General features: G+C 35.1%; 1 protein-coding gene and 1 pseudogene across 1 annotated transcript; both read right to left on the bottom strand.

Annotated features, from left to right (window-relative positions):
• Positions 1-1,126: 1,126 nt before the first annotated feature.
• Positions 1,127-6,980, bottom strand: LOC131659537 (uncharacterized; annotated as a pseudogene).
• A 2,877-nt stretch (positions 6,981-9,857) lies between these two features.
• Positions 9,858-12,216, bottom strand: LOC131659538 (uncharacterized). The gene is made up of 9 exons (XM_058928714.1): positions 12,076-12,216; positions 11,718-11,985; positions 11,420-11,506; positions 11,234-11,327; positions 10,958-11,096; positions 10,717-10,874; positions 10,495-10,615; positions 10,244-10,414; positions 9,858-10,010 (listed from the first exon to the last, which is right to left on the bottom strand). The coding sequence occupies exons 1-9, from the start codon at positions 12,214-12,216 to the stop codon at positions 9,858-9,860; spliced, it is 1,332 nt and encodes a 443-aa protein (XP_058784697.1).
• Between the last annotated feature and the right edge of the window lie 12,014 nt (positions 12,217-24,230).

Consider the following 24,230-nt stretch of genomic DNA (forward strand, 5'->3'; position numbering starts at 1 on the left):
TGTTATTGGTTGTATTCTGTTTATTTATTTTTTCTTGAGCTGTGTTATTTCCAAACAATTCCATTATATAAATGGATTCGCCTTTGACACGATTTATTAGTTTATAATTTAATTCTCAACCAATAGCGTATATATGTGACTTTATGATTGAATTGTTGGCTTATGACTTAATTATTATAATTTATTATATAAAGTTTATAATTTAAAACACAACTATTACAACCAATTGGCATATATGTGACGTTATGATTTAATTAGAATAATAAATTAATAGTACAACAAATATTTATGCATGTTTTATTCTCGTGGCAACAAATACTTTATATACATATGATGCATATGTCAATTAAATTATTGTATATTATGTTTTACTTTTTCTTTTGAATCTTTCTTATTATTTATTTTCTTTTCTGAACTTTTCTGGTAGAAACCGTCCCGGTGCTGTCATCAATCTGAAGGCTGTTTTGAACCTTTCTTACAAACTTGAACTCATTCTAGTTGAGAACATAAGCTTGTGACGTAGCCAAAGATGTAACTCGAGTTTAACATTTTTATTTATGAGGGTTGATAAAAAAAAAAGAAGTTTACTTTTAACAAATGAATTTAAAATATCAATTTTAAATTTCAACTATATCTTCTAGAATTCTTAGTTGATAGACTTACAAATTTAAGTTTTACGTAAAGTTATAACTACTCATTTTAACCAGTGCTAGTAGGAAATCCGTGCTATCGCACGGGTCTGGTCGAGATGATATTATATGAATCAGTCTATCACCTGTAATGTTCCCTTATATAAATTAACGACATATATTTAGCCTAAGTGTTTTCCAAGTTTTAGTAAATATTAATAAATGTTAAACACATGATACAAAACGGCAAAACAATGAAAAAGCTATTAATACATTCAATTTTTTATGTCTTAAAATAAAAACAATAACCATATTTGCTGGAATAAATATCAGATGCTATCTTCTTGTATGATTGCAACCAGGCAACAACATGCATCGTATACCTACATTATAAAATGTATAAAACAATATATGATTAAGAATAAAATTTAAGGCATATAAATATTCTGTGTTTCATATACAGTTACAAAGATGGAAAAGAAGAATAAGCTTACCTTCTAACAAAGTGATTGGAAAACCTCTTTGTATACAACATTTGTGGTAGTGGAGCACGGAACATTCTCTTTGTCGTGTATTAAGATCTTAAGACCACTTTTTGTAGTAACTCTTGAGATTGCAACATAAAGTTGTCCATGACTAAACACGGGAGAAGGCAAATACAAACCAACACTATCAAGAGACTGGCCTTGAGACTTATTAATTGTCATTGCGTAAGAGACAATAATTGGAAATTGTCTCCTAATCAACTTAAATGGCCACGGTGACTCTGAAGGTGACATAGACATTCGAGGAATGTAAAAAAGGTTACCTATGTTCTTGCCAGAAATAATTTTTGCCTCAATGACATGATTGGCCAACCTTGTGACAATCAATCTTGTTCCATTACACAATCCATCTGACTGGTCCAAATTTCTCATAAGCATAATGGGAGTACCAACTTTCAATTTGATTCTATGATTTGGTAAACCTGATGTCCTTAATTTGCTAAGAAATTCTGGAGTTAGCACTTCATAAGCTTCGGTATAACTCGAGTCAGTTCTATCGATTGAATCGTAACTAAGATACTCTTTCTCTTCACCTAAAAAAAGTCAACAGAAAGATACGAACATTAGTAAATTCAAAATCATAGGCTGCATATTCTTTTTCCCATGCACCAAAAAAAGAATAAATAAATGTTACCTGGTATAAAGTCCAATACATAATGATTGATCTTATCCACAACTTCAATGGTTGAGGCAAGAATTGCTTTTCCTTGTAGATATGCAACATCTTGGAATACATTAACCAAATTGGGATATGTATTCTCAACAATAGCTTTGATAGGATCTTCATAATTGGTAATCAATAAATCTTGAGGAATCTCTATGTCCACCAATCCATCATTTGGTTCAAATATCTTACCAGCACCGACATTTAAAATCCATTTTGAGAACTCTGCTAATTCATTAGAACTTGTATTATCGCTTCCCTGCTGAAGTCTCATGTTTTTTGTTAGTGTTAGAACTTGGCAATAGTCGCAGATATAAGAGGAGCATATGGATGCATGAACAATATCAGAACGCCCTGCTCTCGGAACAACTGGAAGAATCTGTCTGAAGTCTCCTCCAAAAACAACAACTTTGCCGCCAAAGATTTTATTCCCAAATCCCTTCTTGGCCATGACGTCTTTAAGTGTTCTATCTAATGCCTCAAAACAATTTTTATGAGCCATAGGTGCTTCATCCCATATTATCACGTCCGTTGCCTCGAATAATTGAGAATGTTCAGTGTTTTTGTCAATATTGCAAGTGGAGTTGTCAAGTGTTGGCACAGGAATTTTGAACTTGGAATGAGCAGTTCGTCCACCTGGTAATAACAACGAAGCTATACCGCTTGAAGCAACAGCAAGCACAATTTTTTTCTTCGAACGAAGTGCACTTGATAGTGTCCTCCACATGAAAGTTTTACCGGTCCCTCCATAACCGTGTAAAAAAAGACCCCTCCTCTTTGTTTTCTGACAGCTTCCATGATTTTTTCAAAGATTGAGCGTTGTTCATCTATCATGCATAATGTAAATTGTGATATTTCAAAAAATATCTACCTGTGGGACTGTCAGCTTATGCAATCAAATAGTATAAATATAAATTATCACCTGTAAGGGCTCGAAAGAGATTGTTGAAGTTTTCTCGCTCAGTTTCAGTATTATAATCATGTTCTTCGTAAATCAGTCGGTTTCCAACGTGCCGTGTGACATAAGCATCCGGATAAGGCATGTCTTTGAATTCGTGCAAACTTCTTCGATTGGATTGCAACACATTCTCAATCTCAATGAGGGTCAAGTTTTTCAACTCAACTTCTGTTAACTGCATATCTATAAAAAAACACCAATTAAAACTTGATATGTCGTGGCATGGAAGTTAATTTAAATGGAACATATTTTAGAAGATTCCTTGTTTGTGAGATCCTCAAACTGAGATACGCATAAAAGTTTGTTATACACACAACAAATAATCTATTATAAATATATCGCAACAATGTACCTTTTATATTAGTTAACTGTCTTTGTTGGTGCAGAATACCGTCGGACAGCGTCTTCCAAGTTTTTTGCCAAACGTGACGTGGTCTGTTAATTTTACCGGACAATAGCATAGTTACGAATAACTTTCTCAAAAAATGTCCCGAACCCCAATCTTTGGCCTCGTTAATGGCTGCAACATATTCCTTGTCATCATTAAGAAATCCCATTTCAAAACATGCATCCCTAAAACTGTCCCGAACAATTCCACCGACCTTTTTTATATCCTCGTAACATGTTGGCCCTTTTGCAACAGTCAGCATCATTCTCAGGTAATACAGCTCACCTGTACTTGGAGGAACCCAGATTAGTCTTCCAATGGTGTGCCCTCTCTTACGCGGTCTCCATCGTCGGTATCTTTTATCATAAACAAACTTAGTGAGGAAATTTGAGTAGGTCAGATTTCTGGCCTCTGGATATGTTTTGTTTGCTTCCATCCAAGCGCTAAACATTGCTTCCTTCACACTTGGTTTTTCAAGAACCTCATCTATCAGTTCGTAATCTGTATAATATACCGAATTATCGCCCTCAAGATGAAAATATAATCTTTCTACTGCAGGAGACCTTCCATGAATGGGAAAAGAAAATATTCTCCAACATGCTTTGCTTGGTGAGACATATCTACAATCAAGATACTGCTTGATTTCATCGACATTTTTAGCGGTCAAAGGACTGTCGTTGTCTCCTACGACAGCAACGGTAATCCTGTCATACCCCTTGTTTATATATTTAAATAAGTGCTTAACCGAAGTATCTTGATTACACCATTCCATATTAATGTGAGCTTGAAATTTCTTCAACAGATATGGATTGTGAGGAACAACAGATCTGTTATCAAGAACAACGTTTTTTATCGTAACAGTGTTTCCAGTATCCCTCCTTCGGTACACAGGATATCCATCCTGATCAACTACGGTCTGAGGCTGCCATTTTTTTGGAAAGAATTTAGAGCATTTTGCGTCTTTCATGCAAGGTGACAGCATGTTTGCCAAACCACACGGACCGTGAATCATATGTCTCTTCACCAGATTATACAATTCCACATCATCTTCTTTTGATGGTATCTCTGCTGAAATGATGTTGTTTATGTCCTCGGGAGTGGGATACTTGCTTTGCGGATGCATGAATAGAAAAATATGAGCATGTGGTAAACCCCACTTTTGAAACTCAACGGTGTATATATCTGCATAAAATTATAGCAATGAGAGCTTATTATTATATGAGGTTTTAAATAGAAGTGATAAACATAAAACATAGTTTGACGACATGAAATTAATAATATGACTTACATGCAACCACTCTCCCTAAGACATGCTTCTTAGTCAAATCAAACAACAACTCATCCAACTTAATTTTAAAAACTCTTGATATAATGTCGGGACGATCATGGGGCTGCAATCTCATTGGGTGAAGCAGTCTTTTGACTTTGGGCCACATTGGATTGCATGTAAATGTGATAAAAAGGTCAGGAAAACCAATATGACTACAAATAGCCATTCCATCAAAATACAATTGCTCCATGTATCTTCGACTTCCAACATAAGTTGATGGTAAAACAACCCTCTTACCCTTGTTTGCTCCTTGAGTGTTCTGATCCTGTTCTGGACCGTTCAAATTATTGTATTTTGAAACTCTTAGTTTTTTCTGGTGCTTGCGTATGTAATTCAACCTTTGAGACTCCATCATGGTGAAACCATCAACAAAAAATTGCTGAAAAAGCCTTCTGGACATCAAAAGTGTGTGTGCTTCGGCTGTTCTGGTTTGAATCCGAAACGTAAGCCATTCTCTGATAGTAAGTTTATTCTTCTTTTTCTTTGCTTTTGTTTCCCTGTGTAGAATACCAATTCTAAAACCATCTTCGCCATATGGAAACAAAAGTGGATATTGTAAAGCAAGATAACTTGGATGAAACTCACTTATCCTTTTCAGCCTCCCACTCTGTCTCTCAAGTATAATATGTCTCTTAGATCCTGTATCAACATCACCAACGATAAGTGCGGAAACTTCAGAAACTGTTGGTTGATTATAAACTCTTTCGTCATTGGATCGATCGGCGATTAATTTCAATTTTAGATCGGGTACATGAGAATCTTTTAGTCGATCTGCTGCCATCCTAAAGGTTTTAGCATGTGTGTTGAACTCATTAAGCATAAGTTTCAATTTTCCAACCGTTTCTGGATTCACATTAGGATTATGACTGAAACACATTTTATAAAACAGTTAGTGTACATGCATTATGAACTTATATAGAAGAAGGTAAAACAGAATAATGTCATAAAACAAAGGAACAATTCAGACATTACCCTATTCCTTCCATTCTATGATGGATTTCATTATCAGTGTCATAAATATAAAGCTGTGCAAATTTTGGTGTTTCTCCATCTAAAAGGAGCATGCTCCCAATTCTATGGCAAGTCTGTCCATGTATCCTTATGTTAGGCAGTCCTCCTGCCGATTGGTATCTATTGTCAAACTTCATTCCGGGTGACGTAAAGGCAAACATAATGTTGTACAATCTGCAATACTGCTGATAGTTTATACAGTCTGAATCATTATCATAAGACAATAGATGCTTTAGTAACAGTGGCGGTTCATTCAAAAGCGGCAACACAACTTTACCATTTCCACAACATAATTGGAATTTGGGTACAACACTATGTTTTCGTTTGTCTGTCTTCTCTTGATACCACATCAGTGTTCCACAATGTATGCATTCGACAATTGGATCACCGATATCAGAGTAGCCTGTTTTATTCAAACAAACACGAAGCAAGTCATAATTTAGAATAAAATAGTCACAACTATAGATGTTTCATGACTGCAGCATTGAATATGGCATGGCTTACAGGAATCAAATCACATTAGTTAGTTTGAAGTATAAAATAAAGTGTTACATATATCTATACATATGTACCAGAATCTTTCACGTTTTGCGGCGCATAGTTTGGTTCTATGGTTTCTTCATCATCAAGAGTTGATGTTGTGTCATAGTCAGGATTTGCATTTATGAACTCACAATCACTATCAGATATTGAATCATCCGTTGTTCCATCTTCAACGGTTTCATCTGCTTCGTTATTAACACTTGTGTTGCGGTGAATATTGCTTGTGGATGAAGACTCACCATAATGATCAATATTTGAGAATTTTTTGAATAGATTGGCGGCCATAGATTGAATAGCACCAACATTCAACTGTCTTCTGGATGAAACGACTGATCCACTTTGCAGTGTATTAACGTTTTTGAAGACTTGATTAGCAAAAGAAGATGTTGTACCACTTGAAGGTGTGTTTGTATCGAGGCTGACAGGAGAATTGAAAGCATGTTGTTTGCTCAGCCGTGGGGTATTTGGTTGAATAATTGTCTTTGTTCGTTGATATGATGTCGCAGCTACCAGGTTAGGGGACATGGTATCCATAGTACATGTTGAATTTGAGCTGCATGAACCAACATTGGGTGTTGTCGTATTTGACTTCAGTTTATAAGCATTGCGTTGCCTTTGATTCTGAAACTTATTGACACTGACGTTTCTACCCGTTGCTGATGACCTTAGAAGCTCTGCTGGATGTGTATTCGAGTTTTGACTCCTTTGATTAATCACCGAAGAAGTGATGTTAGAAAGTGGTGTTCTGATGTTTTCAATGGATGGATGATAGTTCCTACTGAAACATACTTCAAAATCCAATACTTTATCACCAACTCTACTTCTTTTCAATCTTCTTTCACTGAGAATTTGTTTCCTCCTTCTTCTTGCCAATGCTGCAAGTTTCTTACTCTCATAATCGTCTGATTCCATAATAGCTATGTAAATGGTTTGCTAAGTATACCTCATGCAAACAAAATAAAAGACAACACCTATAGAATTCTAATGTGAAAAGTTTTTTCTCATACCTATTTTGTTATTTGAACAGTCAGCCAATTAAAACAGAGAGAATATGGTAAGGATCTGTATACATATTAAATGTCCATGCACAATGGTATTTGCTATTATTTTTAACGTGCTTTGCCTTATTAATAATTAACCATCTAATTATCACAGTAAAAACGTTAAAGACATGAGAGGGGATATTTAAGTTGATGGTTAAGTGTTTGGTCAGCATAATTATTCCATTTAATCAATTAATGGTAAAATAACAAAATTGTTGGTAAACCACAAAAAGGTTACAATCAATGATAACATTGAATACAGAAAAATGGCATTAACGAAAAATGCAATTAAATTAAAAGAAAAAAAACATTGGAAAACTCAAATGCAGTAAGTATAATCCCTCACCAATGAATAGTAACAACTTATACTTGCAATGTGAAAGGGCAGACACGTTTTGCAAGGCCATACCTTTTGAGATTTGCTTCCAGATTTTCTTCTTGTGTTATAATCAAAAATAAAATCACATAGCTCCTCTTACTATTATCCCCTGCATGCAAAAACAAAACCAGTCAAAGAAACATACTCCCAAAGCATTCGATTCAACACATCCCTGCGAAAATGTCTTATTCTTCATGGAGTGGCGGGTAAGGTTATGCATAGAACGTACATACCTCTGTTTGTCTTTGTTGCAACATCCATTTGATCGTTTTTTTATAATAATCTGGAAACAACCGTGGTAACTTCTGTTTGAAAACAAGTTCTTGTCTCTTGACACTGAGGAAATCAACTGCATCTTAGGCCAGAAAGCTGATGATGATGAAGTATCTGATGGAAACACCAAATCTGTATTGAAAGAAGTGAAAGTTGAGGAGGATGAAATATGGAAAAGTTCAAAGACCCAAACTGCTTCTTTGTTTAATGAATTAGGGCAAAGCTCTGGAGCAAACCATGATGCCTTGCTGAAGGATGTGAAAATGGAGCGTGATGCTGGCCAGCCTTCTCAGACGAATAACAATGATAAAGTGCTGCAGAAAGAGATATCATGGGAAAAAGAGATCACCAAGTCCCAAATTAGAGGTCATCAAGTGATGGTAAGATTTCTGACTTCAACAGTACTTTAGTTTGTACGGTCAATGATGTGAACATTGTTAATAACAACAAATTTGTAATGCAACAACACAAACCAAACATCATTTAACAACTTCAATAAACTAATTGTGTTGATCATTAAGCATGGAAAATTCAAAAGTTAGAAAAAAAATCATGTAACTATTTATACTTTTTAATATCTTCAAAATCTTGGTTGGTGATTGTTGCAGACTATTAATTATCTTCTACTGCATCATTTATAAGATCTCCGATTTCAATATTAAAGTGATGTTTGTACGATCAATGATGTGAACATTTGTAACAACAACCAATTTGTGATGCAGCAATTCCCTCAGGAGGTGATAAAGAAAGCTCTAAGACCGAACATAACAGGATGCAGGCTGTATGATCTTGAAGACTTATCTTTTTATGAGTGCAAGATTCTGAAGTCAAACAGAAAATACGTTGAAATGTATCTTGGTTATGGTTGGTATGCATTTGTACAGGACAGAAAGTTGAAGGTCGGTGATAAGGTGGTATTCAACTATAATTCAGACCAGGAAATCTTGTACGCGAGGGTTGAGAGGAAAGTGAAGCAGACCAGCAATTAAGCTTTGTTATCTATGTGTATTTGTTTCTTCTCTTTGATTTTAACTTAACTGTGGGTACAATCAAAACAATTGTTTTTTTGTTAAGGATATTTAAGACATGTGCTGATAACTGTTGTTTTATTGGCCATGACATATTTTGATGCATGATTAAGTAACCTTCATAATGAAAGTAGTACTGAATTATCTTTAATGTTTAAATTTGCATATATGGTGTTGTTCTTTAATTTTCTCGTTAAATTCGCAATGTGTACACATTGCCTGTCCATTATTGGTTGATACCCTACTTATGTAGATATGTTTATAACTTAAACCACGATAGTATTCAATATAAGGTTACTTATTTTGTCTGCACTGGATATATTATCTGGATCAGACTATACATTTTTTTTGCTGTTTAAATATATTGTTAACAAAACTTCATAATTTGCTCAATGGTTTAAGTTACATTGGCTTGTCAGGAATGAACTCACCATTTTGGATTTAGAAACCTAATCTGTCAATCACAATCCAAATATCTATGTAATGATGACACTTATAGTTTTCCAAAACTTGTTACAGTCAATTTGTAAGGGCAGAACCTAACTTCTACATAGTTTTCCATAACTGTTATTCACATATTTGTTTTTTAAAATGTTTATAGTTAGGCTCATTTAGACAGGGTGTTTTTTAATTAGAGTGTTTGTTTTCTACTTAGAATATAAACCGTGCCATCAATTCTAAATTATAAAACATATACAAATGCATATCAATACAGCATGATAGTGTTCGGAAATCGATCAATTAAAATCTTTAATAGTATATGACAACAATGGTATATTATTTAAGCAATTCAAATTCAAATTCATTAGAAGCCTTTCAAACAGAAGTCGATTTGAAACAATGCCCATCATGATAAACTCAAATCAATGAAAACCTTGTATATATCATAACTAAATGGGACAATTGTAATTCAACATATCTTAGTCTTTAGAAAACCTCAAACTCAACAATTATGATAAACTAAGTACCAGAACAGCAAAATAAAATATCATCCAACTAATTAAATAAACCAAATGTCTTGATCATAAGGCAATGTAAATTTAAAACTTATAAATTTTGAAGCTAACTATTTCTCCTGTTTAATATCTTTGGCCATCTTGGTTGATGATTGTTGTACACTATCATTATCTTCTACTGCATCATTCATAAGTCTCTTACATGGAGTGAGTCCTGAATTTTCAATGCTCAGATCATTTTCTGCAGATGCAGATAGAGGTTCCTATCATGAATAAAGAAAGGCAACGATAAAATTTACAATAATGACACAATGATAAAGTTGCCCAACAAGTAAAGAATATCACATGTAAAAAATACATACAGAAATGCTATTCATGTCATCCTGGGACAGAGGTTCTGGTGCTCGAAGCTTTGAGGTCTGGTGAAAATAAAAAACAGTTAGTGTACGCCCTAAGAAAACTAAGCACTCATCAAACGAAGATTACAAAAGATTACCTCTTCAAATTTGAAACTCTCCTTAACTTTATTACGCACATCTTCATCAGTCTTGAAGCCAATGACAGAAAGTCTCCCATTTTTAGGCTGATAAACAGCTCTAATTGCCAATTCTTTTGCCAAGATGGAGTCAAGTTCGTAAGGGAACTCAAGTGGATCGTAATCAATAGACTATAAGAATAAAAAGTTTTAGACACCTTAAAAACCAAAAACAATTGATTTAAATATTGTTTTATGCAACAATTACATACCTGTGATAAATCCATCTTCATTTGAAGAGCAGACTTCCCAATTAACTTCACGTAGTCTGTGTCCCAAAAGACGAACTTTGCCTTCGAACTGCCGTCAACAGCTGTTATATCAAGTTTATACCTTAATGATTCATGAAACATAGGAGAACACATTAATCTTCACTGTTTGTAAGAGAATATAAACATTACCAGTTGGCAATGGAAGAGGAATATAAAGTATACCGTGGCACAAGTTCTGGGCTAATATGATCCTTAAAACACTTCAGCTTTCCATCCTTGGCAGTCACACTCCTTGTACATTCCACACATCCATCATAGTACCACCCCATCTGCGCAGCATCAAACTTATCGAGGGTAGCAACGGTAACACAGGTTGTTTCCTACAAAATTGGCGAATATCAATTACAGTTATATGAGGCTTTAAGAACGATAGCAATATAAGGAAACAATCATTCTTTCTTACATGTTGCAGATTTGTTATCTCAGAGAGACTCATTATTTCAGCCTTCCAAACAAATTTGTCATAGTCTGAATAAAATGAGTTTTCCATCGTCTCAACTTGTACACTTGAAGATGATAACAAAGGCAAATCAACACCAAGTCTGAAAAATGTAAACACAACATTAAATTCAATTAAAATCAACATCAAGTTAAATAAATTATTATGCAAGACAGTTAAGAAGAAGATCAATAAGCATTCCAAACGATATAATAAAGAAACAGACACATGCTATAGCACCTTTCTTTTAGACTCTTGACTTCCTCAATAGCAAGGTCATTAATCAACAGTTTCGTTCCATTCCATGTGTTGGAAACACTAACTGGAAATCCTCCTGAATCACAAGTATTGAAGAAACATTTACAACTGTTGGATATAAAAGATATTGAGCATTTACATTTAAACTATTGTATCATGCATGATTACCTTGAGCCTCTTTAACCCTTGCATTAATTAGAACAATGACAATATTTGATGCTTGCTTATTATTCTTATAATACTCATATAGCTGAACTGCAAGTTGGCCCCAAAGAGTACATTGTACAACTGTTTTGCTGGCATCTACAATTGAAAAAACTATTCTGTTCTTGTTGTTGTCACCGTTAACTTAGGTTTGAGTGATATCAGTGATTCCTCCAATCAAATCTAAGAAAAAAATGGATTGGTTAAAAATTTTCAACAAAAATAAATTATAATTTCTGAAAGTAGGGTGTAGGGAACTTACCAACCAAAACATTTGATTGAAACCTTCCTTCAACTATGGAATTCAAAGCAATAATGTAAAGGTAGTTATGAGGGATGTCAGGAAATTCTGCCTTCTTAACAGAAGTTGAGCCACAAAAAACCAATTTGTATGTATGATTTGTCGACTTAAAAGCAAAATCATTCCTCCCAACTTTAAAATTTTGCATGATATAAGAGTTTCCTGTTTCAATTTGAGATTTGAATTTGGAAAGCAAATAAGCAGGGACAACAGCCTGAATCATATCACGCTGAAAGAAACGAACATTTCATCATCAGTGGTTAATCAACACAAAACATATAATAAGTAATCAGTGGGGAACCATATCCTGCTACAGTACCTTAGAATCAACCAAAACCATCTCCATGTGTTCTTTGTTTGAAGAACTTGTGACAGTCCATAGATGTTTGCATCTAACAAGGATCTTCCACAAATCTTTTGAATCATTGATCTCTTTCAATGGCTCAATAGGGCGAGACATGATTCACATACAAACTGTGCAAGAAGAGTAGAGATTTCAATTAAATATCAAAGATGAATCAAATGGAGATTAATATAAACAGTGTTTAACAGAAGTTAGAGACGGGGGGATGGAGAAGAAGATAGTTTCTTGAGACAAGGAGGAGTGAAAATCGCGGGGAAGGTGATGGAGGCGAATGATTTGGCTTGAGATGGAAGAGGAGCGAAAATCGCAGGGAACCCAGATGCAGCAGAATATACATGGTTATGCATTTGGTCATGTTTTATGCAGCTTATGGAACACAAAAAGTTTATGGAACAATGAAAGGTTGCAGTTAATGAACAAATGGAGTTCTGTGTTTCCCAAGCCAGATTTGTGGTTTTTTTTCTTTGATTCACGTGGCGATGGATTTATTGTGTAGGGGAGTAATTATGGAATTGCTTTGATATTTAAACCCAATTACATTATCAATGCAGCTTTTGACATTATTTCACCTAAAATATAAAATAATATAAAACAATATAATATAAAATAGATAAAAAAAATAAAAATCAAATAAATAAAAAAGAAACCAACCAATTAAACAGTGACACAATAGATAGCATTTAATGTCAAATGAATATGGTGGCTTTATTTTTCAGAAGGACAAATTTACCCATGGAATTTGAACGGTTTTAGTTATTTAATCAGAGGGCTTAAAGTGTAATTATCAGGTACTTTACTTTTTATATATTATATTAGATTTTAAATAAATTATTATTGAAATTGTTAAATAAAGTCAAAGGCGGTAAGATGCACTAATAGAAAAGGTCAATGATTTAATTGTAGTGGGTTGGAGGGAAGATAAAGTATAGTAAAGTGAAGGATGGTATTAGATTTTATATTTTTGATTTTATTGTTATTTAATAGTTTAAGGTGTCTCGCATTTTTCATTCTCTGATTCATCCCCTATGTGATAATCAGTTTAGTCAGTGGAATTTTTGTCTTTTTGTGAGAGTAATGGTCGTCTCTCAATTTGTTGTAGTTTGAAAGAAAGATCTTTGTTATTTTTCCTCTGGTACTGGGTTTTTGGGCTTATGTTTTGAGTGAGAATCGTTGAAGTCTGTGTGTTTTATGATAAATGTTTACTCCAAGAGTTCTCTACCAGATAAAGAAGCTATAAGAACAGACATGTATTCTAAAATAGTTAACTTTGGAGATGCTCTTGGTGTGTCATGGGAGATTTTAACTCTACCCGCTCTTCTGCAAAGGATTGGTGTGGGTGTTTCATCTTTTCCCTTAGAGAGTGGATTGTCTGGATTTCTTAAATTTTATCTCTTTGTTGGAGGTTATTGATGTACCTTTCTTTGCTAGAAAGTTCACTTGGTTTCAGCCTTTTGGAGGGGCGCTAGTAGGATTAATCTTTTTTTTATATTACTACCAGGTGGTGGGACAATTGGAGGAAGGTTTCCCAATAGGCTATTATGAGGGATGTCTTTGATCATTGTCCTATTATTTTGAAGTACGCTAATCAACTTTGGGGCCCTAAACCTTTAAGCTTTAACAATCACAGGTTAGCTAACAGTAGTCTTCTTGAGTTAGTGAATAATTTTTGGAACATTACTGAGTTTTGTGGTTGGAAAGCTTTTGTGTTGTTGGAGATGTTTAAAGCTCTCAAATTGATTTTAAAATCTTGGAATAAAGAGAATTTTGGTAACCTAGATTCCTAGATTGATAGGTTGAGAGAGGATTTAACAAGGTTGATTCGTTGGCTGATCTTAGAGACTTATCCGGTGGTGCTCCAAAGAGATTTCATATTTGCGGTCCCTCCTTAAGATTAAAGAGTCCCAATTGATTCAGAGATATATATCTAAGTAGCTCAAGGATGATGATGCTAATTATGGTTTATTCCATGCTCTTGTCAATAGAAGGAATGTTATTTTAGTGCTGAAAGTTAGAGAGGTTTGGATAGAAGGGGTACCAGATATTAGACAAGAGGTAGTGAATCATTTCATTGAGGTTTTTAAAGAACCTGATACTCATAGACCTCGTTTGGATTGTGTAGTCATCCAATCTCTTTCGAATGATGATAATCTTTTGCTAATGGCTCTCTTTGGTCTTCAAGAGCTTTATTTGGAAGTATCTTAGAGTGAAGGTAACAAAAGTCCGGACCCATATTATTTTAATTTTTCCTTTTTTAAAAGATTCAGGAACTTCCTTAGAGGTGTCCTAGGGATTATGTTTCAACCATTTCATCATTTTGCATCTCTACCACGTGGTTTTGCTTCTTACTTTGTAACTTTGATTCCTAAGGTTAAATCACCCTCTTATTTGGGAGACCTCCAACCTATTTACCTGGTAGGTTCCTTGTATAAGTTGTTGGCTAAAGTGTTGGCCACTAGGCTGGGGTCTGTGATAGAGAAGATCATTTCCTCCAACCAATCAGCTTTCCTTAAGATGAGAATGTTTGTGGATGGAGTTTATGCTATTAATGAGAAAGTTTATTTGGCCAAGAGATTTAAAAGTCCTTGCCTTATTCTAAAGGTAAATTTTAAGAAAGCATAGGATTCAGTTACTTGGAAGTTCCTGGATTATATGCTTATCACATTTTGGCTCAGTGAGATGTGGAGGGCTTGGATGAAAGAAGATGTCTTTGCTGGGAATCTTATAGTGGTGGTTAATGGGTGTCCTAGCCAAAATATTAGCATTCAAAGGGGTTTGAAACAAGGCGACCCCTTGTTCCTTTCCCTTTTCTCATAGGGGAATAGGGGCTTAGTGGCCTGGTTGTGAAGGGAAAAGATCTTGGTCTGTATTATGGAATTAGAGTTGGTAACTCTGGGTTGGTAGTTTCTCACCTTTAATATGCTGACGATACTTTTCTGGTGATTGATCCTTCTCTCGAGAATTTGTGGTGTATTAAGACTATACTTAGAGGTTTTGAGATGACTCTAGGTCTTCGAGTAAACATTTTTAAGAGTAGTCTTAAAAGGGTTAATGTGGACCCTTTTTTTCTTACTTTAACCAGGGAATTTCTCCATTGTGAGATTTCCTCTCTTCCTTTTAAATATCGTCGGTTCCCTGTAGGATACAATGCCCGATTTGAGTCTACATGGGACCCTTTGGTTGCGTTGTTGGAAAAAAGACTTAACTCTTAGAAGCATAGATTTGTGAGTTTATGGGGGTAGAATGGTTCTATTTAATTTGGTGCTTAATGCTATTCATGTATTCTTGTTTTTCTTTTCAAAAAATTCCTATTTGGTTTGAAGAAGAATGTGAATTTACAAAGAACGTTCCTTTGGGGAGTGAAGAGTGTGGCTAAGATTCCATGGGTGAATTAGGACGATGTTTGTAAACCTAAAAGTAGTGGGGATAGGAGTGAGGGATCTATATCCTGTTAATTTTGTCCTTCTAGAAAAGTGGAGATGGAGGTTGTTTGTAGGGGACTCGGGGCTCTGAAGGGATATTTTGATAGCTAGATATGGAGTTATTTTCGTCTCCTTCCATAGTGGGGGTATGGATACATGCTTTTTCTCTCTATGGTTTTGGTGGAAAGAGATATCTCTTCTTGGGACAAAATGGGAGTGTAAATATGATTGGCTTTTTGAAGTTACTATTAGAAATGTGGGGTCGGTTTTTCCTACTTCCGTTTAGGAAGATTCTTAATTAAGAAGCATCCCCTTAATATTTAAGTTTTCTGGTTTGTTCTCCAACTCTCTCCAGCCATAAGAAATTATGGGTGAGATTGGAGTGATTGTCTAAGGGAACTTGACCTAGAAATTTAAATGGAGGAGAGCCTTCTTAATCAAAGTGTTTCATGTTTTTTACGAGTTTAATTTCTTTCTTAGAGATGTTATCCTTACCCTAGAAAGAGACAAGTAGCTTCTGCTTACCTTATTCAGAGAGAGAGAGATAGATAGATATAGAGAGTGTGTGTGTGTTAGAGAGAGATAGATAGATATAGAGAGTATGTGTGTGTGAGAGAGAGAGAGAGAGAGATAGAGAGAGAGTTAGGCTTCTTCTATAGCCCCCACTTCCAATTCAGAGTTAAATCCCCCCTTTATTTGGAGTGGTTGGGATCCGTATAAGATCTTTATTTTCTCCTAGAAACTATTGCAAAATAAATTCCCTTCTAATGACAACCTATTTAGAATAGGGGTGTTATCAGACCGTGATATGCTTTCCTGTCCATTATGTGGATTTTCGGTTGAAACTTCTTTTTAAATTTTTGTTACCTGTGATTTAGCCTCATAGGTGTGGTATAGATTTTCACAAACAACTGCCTCAATGTGTAGTTATCTTTCCAATAGACTAAATAAAAGTAATGTAAATTCTAGAAAATAACACATGTACGGATACTCTCATAAAAAAGAAAAGTGAATAGCGGAAATATTTAGCTCAAACCTTACTATTTGAGGTATCTAGAGATTGAGTACAAGTATTCGACTTCCATTTTCTTGATCAAATGTCAATCTGCAAGGGAACTTCAATGTTGATCACTTTTGTTCATTCTTTTCTGGTGACTTTTACTTTTCTTTTTCATATTGGCAATGGTAAGGTAGTAAATTATAACTTAAAGAAACAATAGTAACAAATTGGTTCATTAATTAAAGAATAGAGTAGTACAAAGGGGAACAGTATTCTTAGAGATAACTATTTCTCTACCTTGGATCAAAGTACAATAAAAAATAAACTGAAATAAAAACTAAAACGAAAAATTGAAAATTGAAAATTTGATGGGTTATCTCCCATCACGCACTTCTTTAAGTTCAATAGCTTTAACTCTTTCAGTCTAACGCTATGCGGTTGTTAGAGATGCTTTCTCATTTGGTATCTCATCTCCTGCATAGAATCTTAGCTTTATGTCTTTCATTGTAAAAGTGTGCAAATTTCCTGGATCTTGTATTTTTATAACATTATCTCAAACACTTTGTTAATAAGAAAAGGACCCAAGCATATAGGTTTCCACTTACCAAGGAACATCTTCTGTCTAGGTTAACTTACCAAAATATTTTGTCCTACCAAAAATTTTCTTCTCTCGAACTTCTTTTCATTTGATAACACTGAGTGTTTTCTTTTTGGGGTTTCATTGCTTCAAACACGCTGATGACAACTTTTTCATCATTAAACCTTAATATTAACTCCCCCAATGCTACATGAATTAGTGCTTTACCTGTTGTAAAGAATGGTCTTCCCAACAGTAATGGTGTCTCATAATCTTCAAGCATATCCAGAATTACAAAATCAGTAGGGAACAATAAGTCATCGACTCTTAAGATGACATCTTCAAGCACTCCATATGGATATGTTATGGAAGGTTCAACTAATGTTAAAGTTATCTGAATTGGCTTAGGTTCCCCATTATTTAATTTCCTTATCATAGATATCAACATCAGATTAATTCTAGCTCCTAAATCATATAAATCATGACCAATAGTTAGTGAACCAATGAGACAAGGAATATTAAACCTACTTGGATCGATGAGTTTTGGTGGAAGATTCCTCTGAATAATAGCGCATCACTCTTCAGCCAAGACAATGTTTTCGTTATTTCTTAACTTCCGCTTTCCCAATAAGAGCTCTTTCATGAATTTGGGATAAATAAGCATTTGTTCAAGAACTTCACAAAATGGAATATTGACTTATATTTTTTTAACAAATCCATAAACTTTTTGAATTGACCTACTTCCATCTCTTTCTTTGGTTTCTTTTTCAAGATAGGGTTTGAAGTAATCAGATAGTTCGAGGTTAGGCTCATTTAAAATTTGTTTCTTGGTTCTTCTTAATGGTGAGTTTTTATCTATGAATTGGTCAAGGGTGTATCCTTTAACTTCATTTTGTCCCAACTCCTCACTTTTTTATCCCTCGGATTTTTCCTCACCCTCCTTTTCAACTACTACCTCTTTCTCACTCTTTTTCTTTTCCTCGCTTGTTTCTTTTTTCTCACCACTAACCTTTGAATTTGAAGGTACCATTTTGTTCCTCAACTCAATTGCCTTTCAACTTTCATTTTTTGGGTTATTGATAGTGTTACCAATAAATCCCCCACTTGAACTACCTTGTGCTTCCATTTGTCAATACAATTGAATAATTTGCATCTCTAAATTTTATATAGATCCTTTGGTATTTTTTTCATGGTGATTTGATTTTGTGCCACCTCCCGTTGAGTTTTAAACATGTCCTCTTGAGTTTTCCTAACTTTTTTAAGTTGCTTTCATGAATTTGGACAAGGTTTCCTCTAGAGTTTTTGGTTTTCATTGAGGGGCTTGAGGAACCTGTTGAACTCCTTGATTAGGATTTAAGATTTGAGTGTTTCCCCACTTGAAATTCAGATGATCATTCCAACCATGATTGTAGGTGTTGAAATAGGGATTATAATTTTGATAGTTTGGATATTGAGCTCCAGCATTCTCAACCCCTAGTTTAGAGTTTCCGTTTGCATGTCTCTCTCCAAAAAAATCACTCAAGAGTATCTGCATTTTACTCACATTAGCTTGTTATATTTGGGACACAACTAACTATTTAGAAAGTACCTCAATTTGAGATAATAATGTTGTATTCGAATCAACTACAAGAATAACTTTTTGTTTGACCACATTATCACTTGAGCGATATCCATTCTGGCACATGTTTTCAATAACCTTATATTCATTATTTATTCTCAATGTACCTCTAGTTGAGGCATCGATAAGCATTCTCGTTGTTGTTTTCATCCCACTAATAAAGTGTGTCATCCAATTCAACTTATATTATAATCCAAACACTTATAGAGTAAGAACTTAAACCTCTCCCGTGCATTAGATAATGACTCAGACTCGTCATGATCAAATCGAAAATCATAGCTTCTCTTTTCATGAATTGAGAATTTGTGTAATACCTCTCTAAAAAAAATTTCTTCTAGTTCTCTCCAGGTCTAAATAGTACCATTTAGTATGCAATGTAGCTAATCCTTAGTGCAACCTATCACGTAAAAACCAAACAAACGTAATTTTACCTGATCATTAGTAACCTCATTTTGCTTGCACATTGAGGAAGTCTTGTAAAATTTAGCAAGAAGCTTCCAAGGGTCTCTGATTGCTTTCCCATGGAACGGGTTATCCTTTAAACCTAAAAGTACATAACTCTTAATATCAAAAGTTACAGGATTAGTTGGTTAAAATCCTAAGAATATTTGTCCAACATCAGTTCTCCTGCAATAATCCCCTAACGTTTGTTGAGGTGGAATTTCCATCTCTTTTTTTACCTCTTTTGGCTCTTCTATAACTTACAATGCTTCTTGTTTCTCTTTTCAAATTGTGCGTATTAATCTATCAATTTTTGGGTCTATCGATATCGGTATCGAATCTGAATCTCTCATAAACAAACAAATAAAACCTTAGTAGCACTGCACCAAACAAAACATAATAAAAAATGTTGCACAAATATTTCCTTGTTGTAATCATCAATAATCCCTAGTAACGGCGCCAAAAACTCGATTGCTAAACTAGCAAGTGTACTAGTCACGTTGAAGTAATAAAATAATTTGCCTCCACATGGATTTCAAATTTGAACAAGGTAATAACAATGCGATTTAAAATAAATAATAAGGGTTTTCAATTAGGATTGGTACGAAAACAAGCACGATAAGAATTCCGTAGTAAAGTTCGATAAAGATGAGAGATGAGATCTTTATTTTGAATTCCCTAATTATATCTGTTTATGACAATGTATTACATGAATATCAAATATGTTATAATTTTAAGGTGAATTAACAAGACCATTATACCTATTTTATTGGCGTACAACTCACTAATTTAGACTGTAATTCCCTAATTCCTTAAGGGAATTCAAAGTTAAACTAGGTGATTCAAAGTCTATTAAATCTAAAGCCACAACTTATAGCTACTTATTCCTAGTTAGTTACTAAGTTAAACAATTCCCTAATTCTGATTGGCATACTTACGGTCAATAATTCCTATGATCAATTTGCGCTCTTGTCAACACACAAAGAGCGGTAAGAACAAGAGTAATTGAATAATAATTATAACATAGAAGTATTCAAATAATCTCAAACATTCATATGAACCACTTGATTACAATTAGGTTCATATATAAAGACCTAATCTAAAATAGCTTATCTACTCATAGTGAAATTAACAATTACCATGAGTTGCTAAGAAGTATTCAACAAAATCAATGGAAAATAAGCTCTCTAATGGCTCCATTGCTCTTCAAAATTGCTCATAAAAGCTCATTGTCGTCACTTTCTTTCCTAGAATTTGTCACCCTAAAAAAAGTAACCAAGGTCCCCTTAAAACGATGCACACGCATGTCAAGATAATGTGTCTTCGCGATTGCGTTAGCAAACATCGCGATTGTGATATAAGCTCATCGCGCCCATAATGAAAACATCGCGACCATGAGAAAAAAATAGGAGAATCTTCTTTTTTTTCTTCCTTTGTTTCTGTCGTCCTCGGTTTTTTGTGGGATGAGTGAAATTTGATGTGAGATTTTATGGAAAAAATGAGGGGTATTTATAGAGAGAAAAGAAGGATGGAAACGTTGGGGAATGAAGTGATACCGTACAAAAAAGGAAAGTTTGAATGATAGTAGGTTTTGAAAGAAAGTGTATGGTAGGGTTTGAAAAGAAAGATGTATGGAATAAAGTTAGGATTTGATTTGAAAGAAAGAGATTTGAAAACAATAATATAGTACAAAAATTAGTGGGAAACAAAAAACAATAATAATTTAATTGTTACCAGTACAGTCTAAATCCCCGGACTCTGTGCCTGCAAAATTTAATTCTGTACCAATTGCGTCAGTACTATTTATCTGCAAATAAATCTCAAATAAACAGCGTGTGTGAAGTGATAAACAGTACTTGGCGTTTGTGTAAGAATAAATTCAACAGCGAACCAAAATACCGTATAAGAATATTCTAAAAAAATGAGTATTCATAAAATCAGGATATTTATGAAATAAAATCCAAGATTATATGAAACTCCAAATTTTAGACAGAAGTCCGTTACCTTCTCTTTTGAAAAAAAGATGCGGGCAAATTTTGGGGTACAACAGTTGCCCCTATTCAATCTTCTTAAACCTGAAGAGACCGATTGGAATCTGAAGGTAGAAGATGATTGAATATTTAGATGCCCTGAAATTTGCACTTACCTCCACCAGAAGTGATGCTGGAATTTGCATTGAATGCGGTCTGAGAAATGTCGTTAGCGGATCAAAACATTACCTGAGATGGGCTTTCAAATGCCATCTAGAGAATGTGTTGATGGTTTGTTAATCAGAATGAATCCATTGATTATATCTTGATGAAGGATTTAAACCTCTGTGTTGACTGTTACGGAACCGTCCGAGGTTACCGTTTTAAATCTTGGAGGTTGATCGTTACAGAACTGTCCAAAGTTTCCGCTTTAGATTTTGAATGTTGATCGTTATGGAACCGTCTGAGGTGTCCGCTTTTAGATCTTGAAGATTGATTGCTTTAAGGAACCGTCTGAGGTATCGACTTAGATCTGGAGGTAGATCATTAAGGAACCGTCCAAGGTATCGACTTAGATCTGTAGGTAGATCATTAAGGGACCGTCCAAGGTATCGACTTAGATCTGAAGGTAGATGATTAAGGAACCGTCCAAGGTATCGACTTAGATTTGAAGGATTTGAAGTTGTTTATTCGACTGTGGTATAGTCTGGAAGCGTCAGAATGAGTCACCATTAGACCGTATCTGCTTTGCTTGTTTAGGGTTGATAAATTGTTTGGAAAGAGAGATCTCTTCAGAATAAATCTTTGGTTTGATTATATCTGAGAGGAATGCTCGTCCGAATAGAACCCAGGAGAATACTGCATGTGATTGAGAATAACTTGCTGAGGATATTCGTCCACCTGAAAAACCAAGTTAGTGAAATGCAATGTCATGATGTATGTAATGTATGAGATTCTCAACCTGAATGAGAACCGTGCATGTTATGTATGCGTTTGTCATGAAACATTATATGCTATGTATGAATATGCGTTTGATGTATGATGTATGGACATGACTTATGCAGTTTAGAGCGTATCAAACTTCTGGTTGGGAAAATAAATCCCTGCTTGTTATTTTCGGAAACGATGACATTATGACCGTTGATGATCTTTGCTATCTTGTTCGAGTATACTCAACTGGGGAACTTCCTTACGGACCAGGATGCTCTATTGAGGGATCTTTGATTACCGCCTGGGGATGAAGGTAACTTTGAAGGTTCTGATTTTGATGCACCCTGACTGGGAATAAGAAAGATGCGTAATCCTCCGATGCACTATTTGATCAAGCCTTGGTGTGGAGGATCACACCTTCTGGAGATAGTGATCTTGAACAGCCCTGCTGGGGAATAAGGTTTCTCGAATCATTTTGTTGGAGAGAAAAATCTCATTGAGGATTCTGGTGAGAAACGTATCTCTGTTGGGGAACTAATTGGGCCTTGCTTATCCGGGGATAACTCCTTGAAGATTACTCTGTGGGGGGATATTCCCATGTTGCTGGTTTCGGGATGATGTCCAGATGATTGGGACATTACCTGAATGCTATTCCCGTTTTTTCTTAAAAACATCAATCATATTCAAATGCATATGTTCATTCAAAATTATCATTGGGACGTTTACGCGTTCAAAACAGAAAAAGTGAAAACATTGACTTTGAGCATGAATTGTATTGATTTTGAAAGAGAGCCATAATAGGCTAATTAGTACAAGGGGACAAAAAATCCTAGTAGTAGGAATTTGCCATAAAACTTTGAAAAGTGCTTATAAAGGAAAATAGCTATGTGAAAACAATCCAGTCAAGTTTCAATTCTGCTATTGCCAATCTGTCCTTGAGTATCTCATCCCTCACTTGTTGGAAGAAAATGTTTGGACTGATTGGTGCCTTTGATGTGTTGAACCTTGAAGGTGAGTAGGTAGCCAAACGGGACATAATCATATGCTTTATTCCCTAACTTTTGCTTAGGCTGCCCTTTCAGGTTTCCAGCCTAACGGGATAATTATTATTATATTTTAGTCTCTAATTTTTGCCTGGATCGCCCTTTCAGTTTTTCAATCCACCGAGACGCTCATTTTTGCCTAAGTCGCCCTTTCAGGTTTTCAACTTAGCGAGCTTTTCTTTAAGCGAAGTACTTTTTGACTATGTCCGCATTTACAGGGTGTGGGAAATCCTCGCCATCCATAGTGGTAAGCAACATGGCTCCGCCGGAGAATACTTTCTTGATTACAAATGGTCCCTCATAAGTGGGAGTCCACTTGCCCCTGGGGTCACCCTGTGGTAAGATGATGCGTTTTACAACCAAATCACCGATTTGATATGCCTGACTCCTGACTTTCTTGTTGAAGGCTTTGATCATACGTTTCTGGTACAACTGGCCATGACAAATAGCCGCAAGCCTCTTCTTATCAATCAAATTTATCTGGTCCAACCGAGTCTGAATCCAATCGTCTTCGTCTAAATCGGCTTCTTTCATAATCCTTAGGGAAGGAATCTGAATTTCAATCGGAAGAACTGCCTCCATACCATAGACTAAGGAAAATGGAGTTGCCCCTGTTGAAGTACGCACTGATGTGCGATAATCATGAAGAGCAAAAGGTAACATCTCATGCCAGTCTTTGTAGGTTACTGTCATCTTTTGTATGATCTTCTTGATGTTCTTGTTGGCAGCTTCCACGGTGCCATTCATCTTTGGTCGATATGGGGATGAATTATGATGTTTGATCTGGAACTGCGTGCAAAGTTCGGTAATCATCCTGTTATTTAAATTTGTGCCATTGTCTGTGATGATCCTTTCAGGGATGCCATACCGACAAATGAGATTATGCTTGATAAACCGGGCCACAACATTCTTGGTGACAGAAGCAAACGAGGCTGCCTCAACCCATTTTGTGAAGTAGTCAATAGCGACCAGGATAAAACGATGTCCGTTGGAGGCAGTAGGCTTGATTTCTCCAATCATATCAATACCCCACATTGCAAAAGGCCAAGGAGCTGTCAGAACGTTTAATGGGACTGGAGGTACATGTACTTTGTCGGCATATATCTGGCATT

Source organism: Vicia villosa, linkage group LG3 (assembly GCF_029867415.1).
Source record: "Vicia villosa cultivar HV-30 ecotype Madison, WI linkage group LG3, Vvil1.0, whole genome shotgun sequence".
Taxonomy (NCBI): domain Eukaryota; kingdom Viridiplantae; phylum Streptophyta; class Magnoliopsida; order Fabales; family Fabaceae; genus Vicia; species Vicia villosa.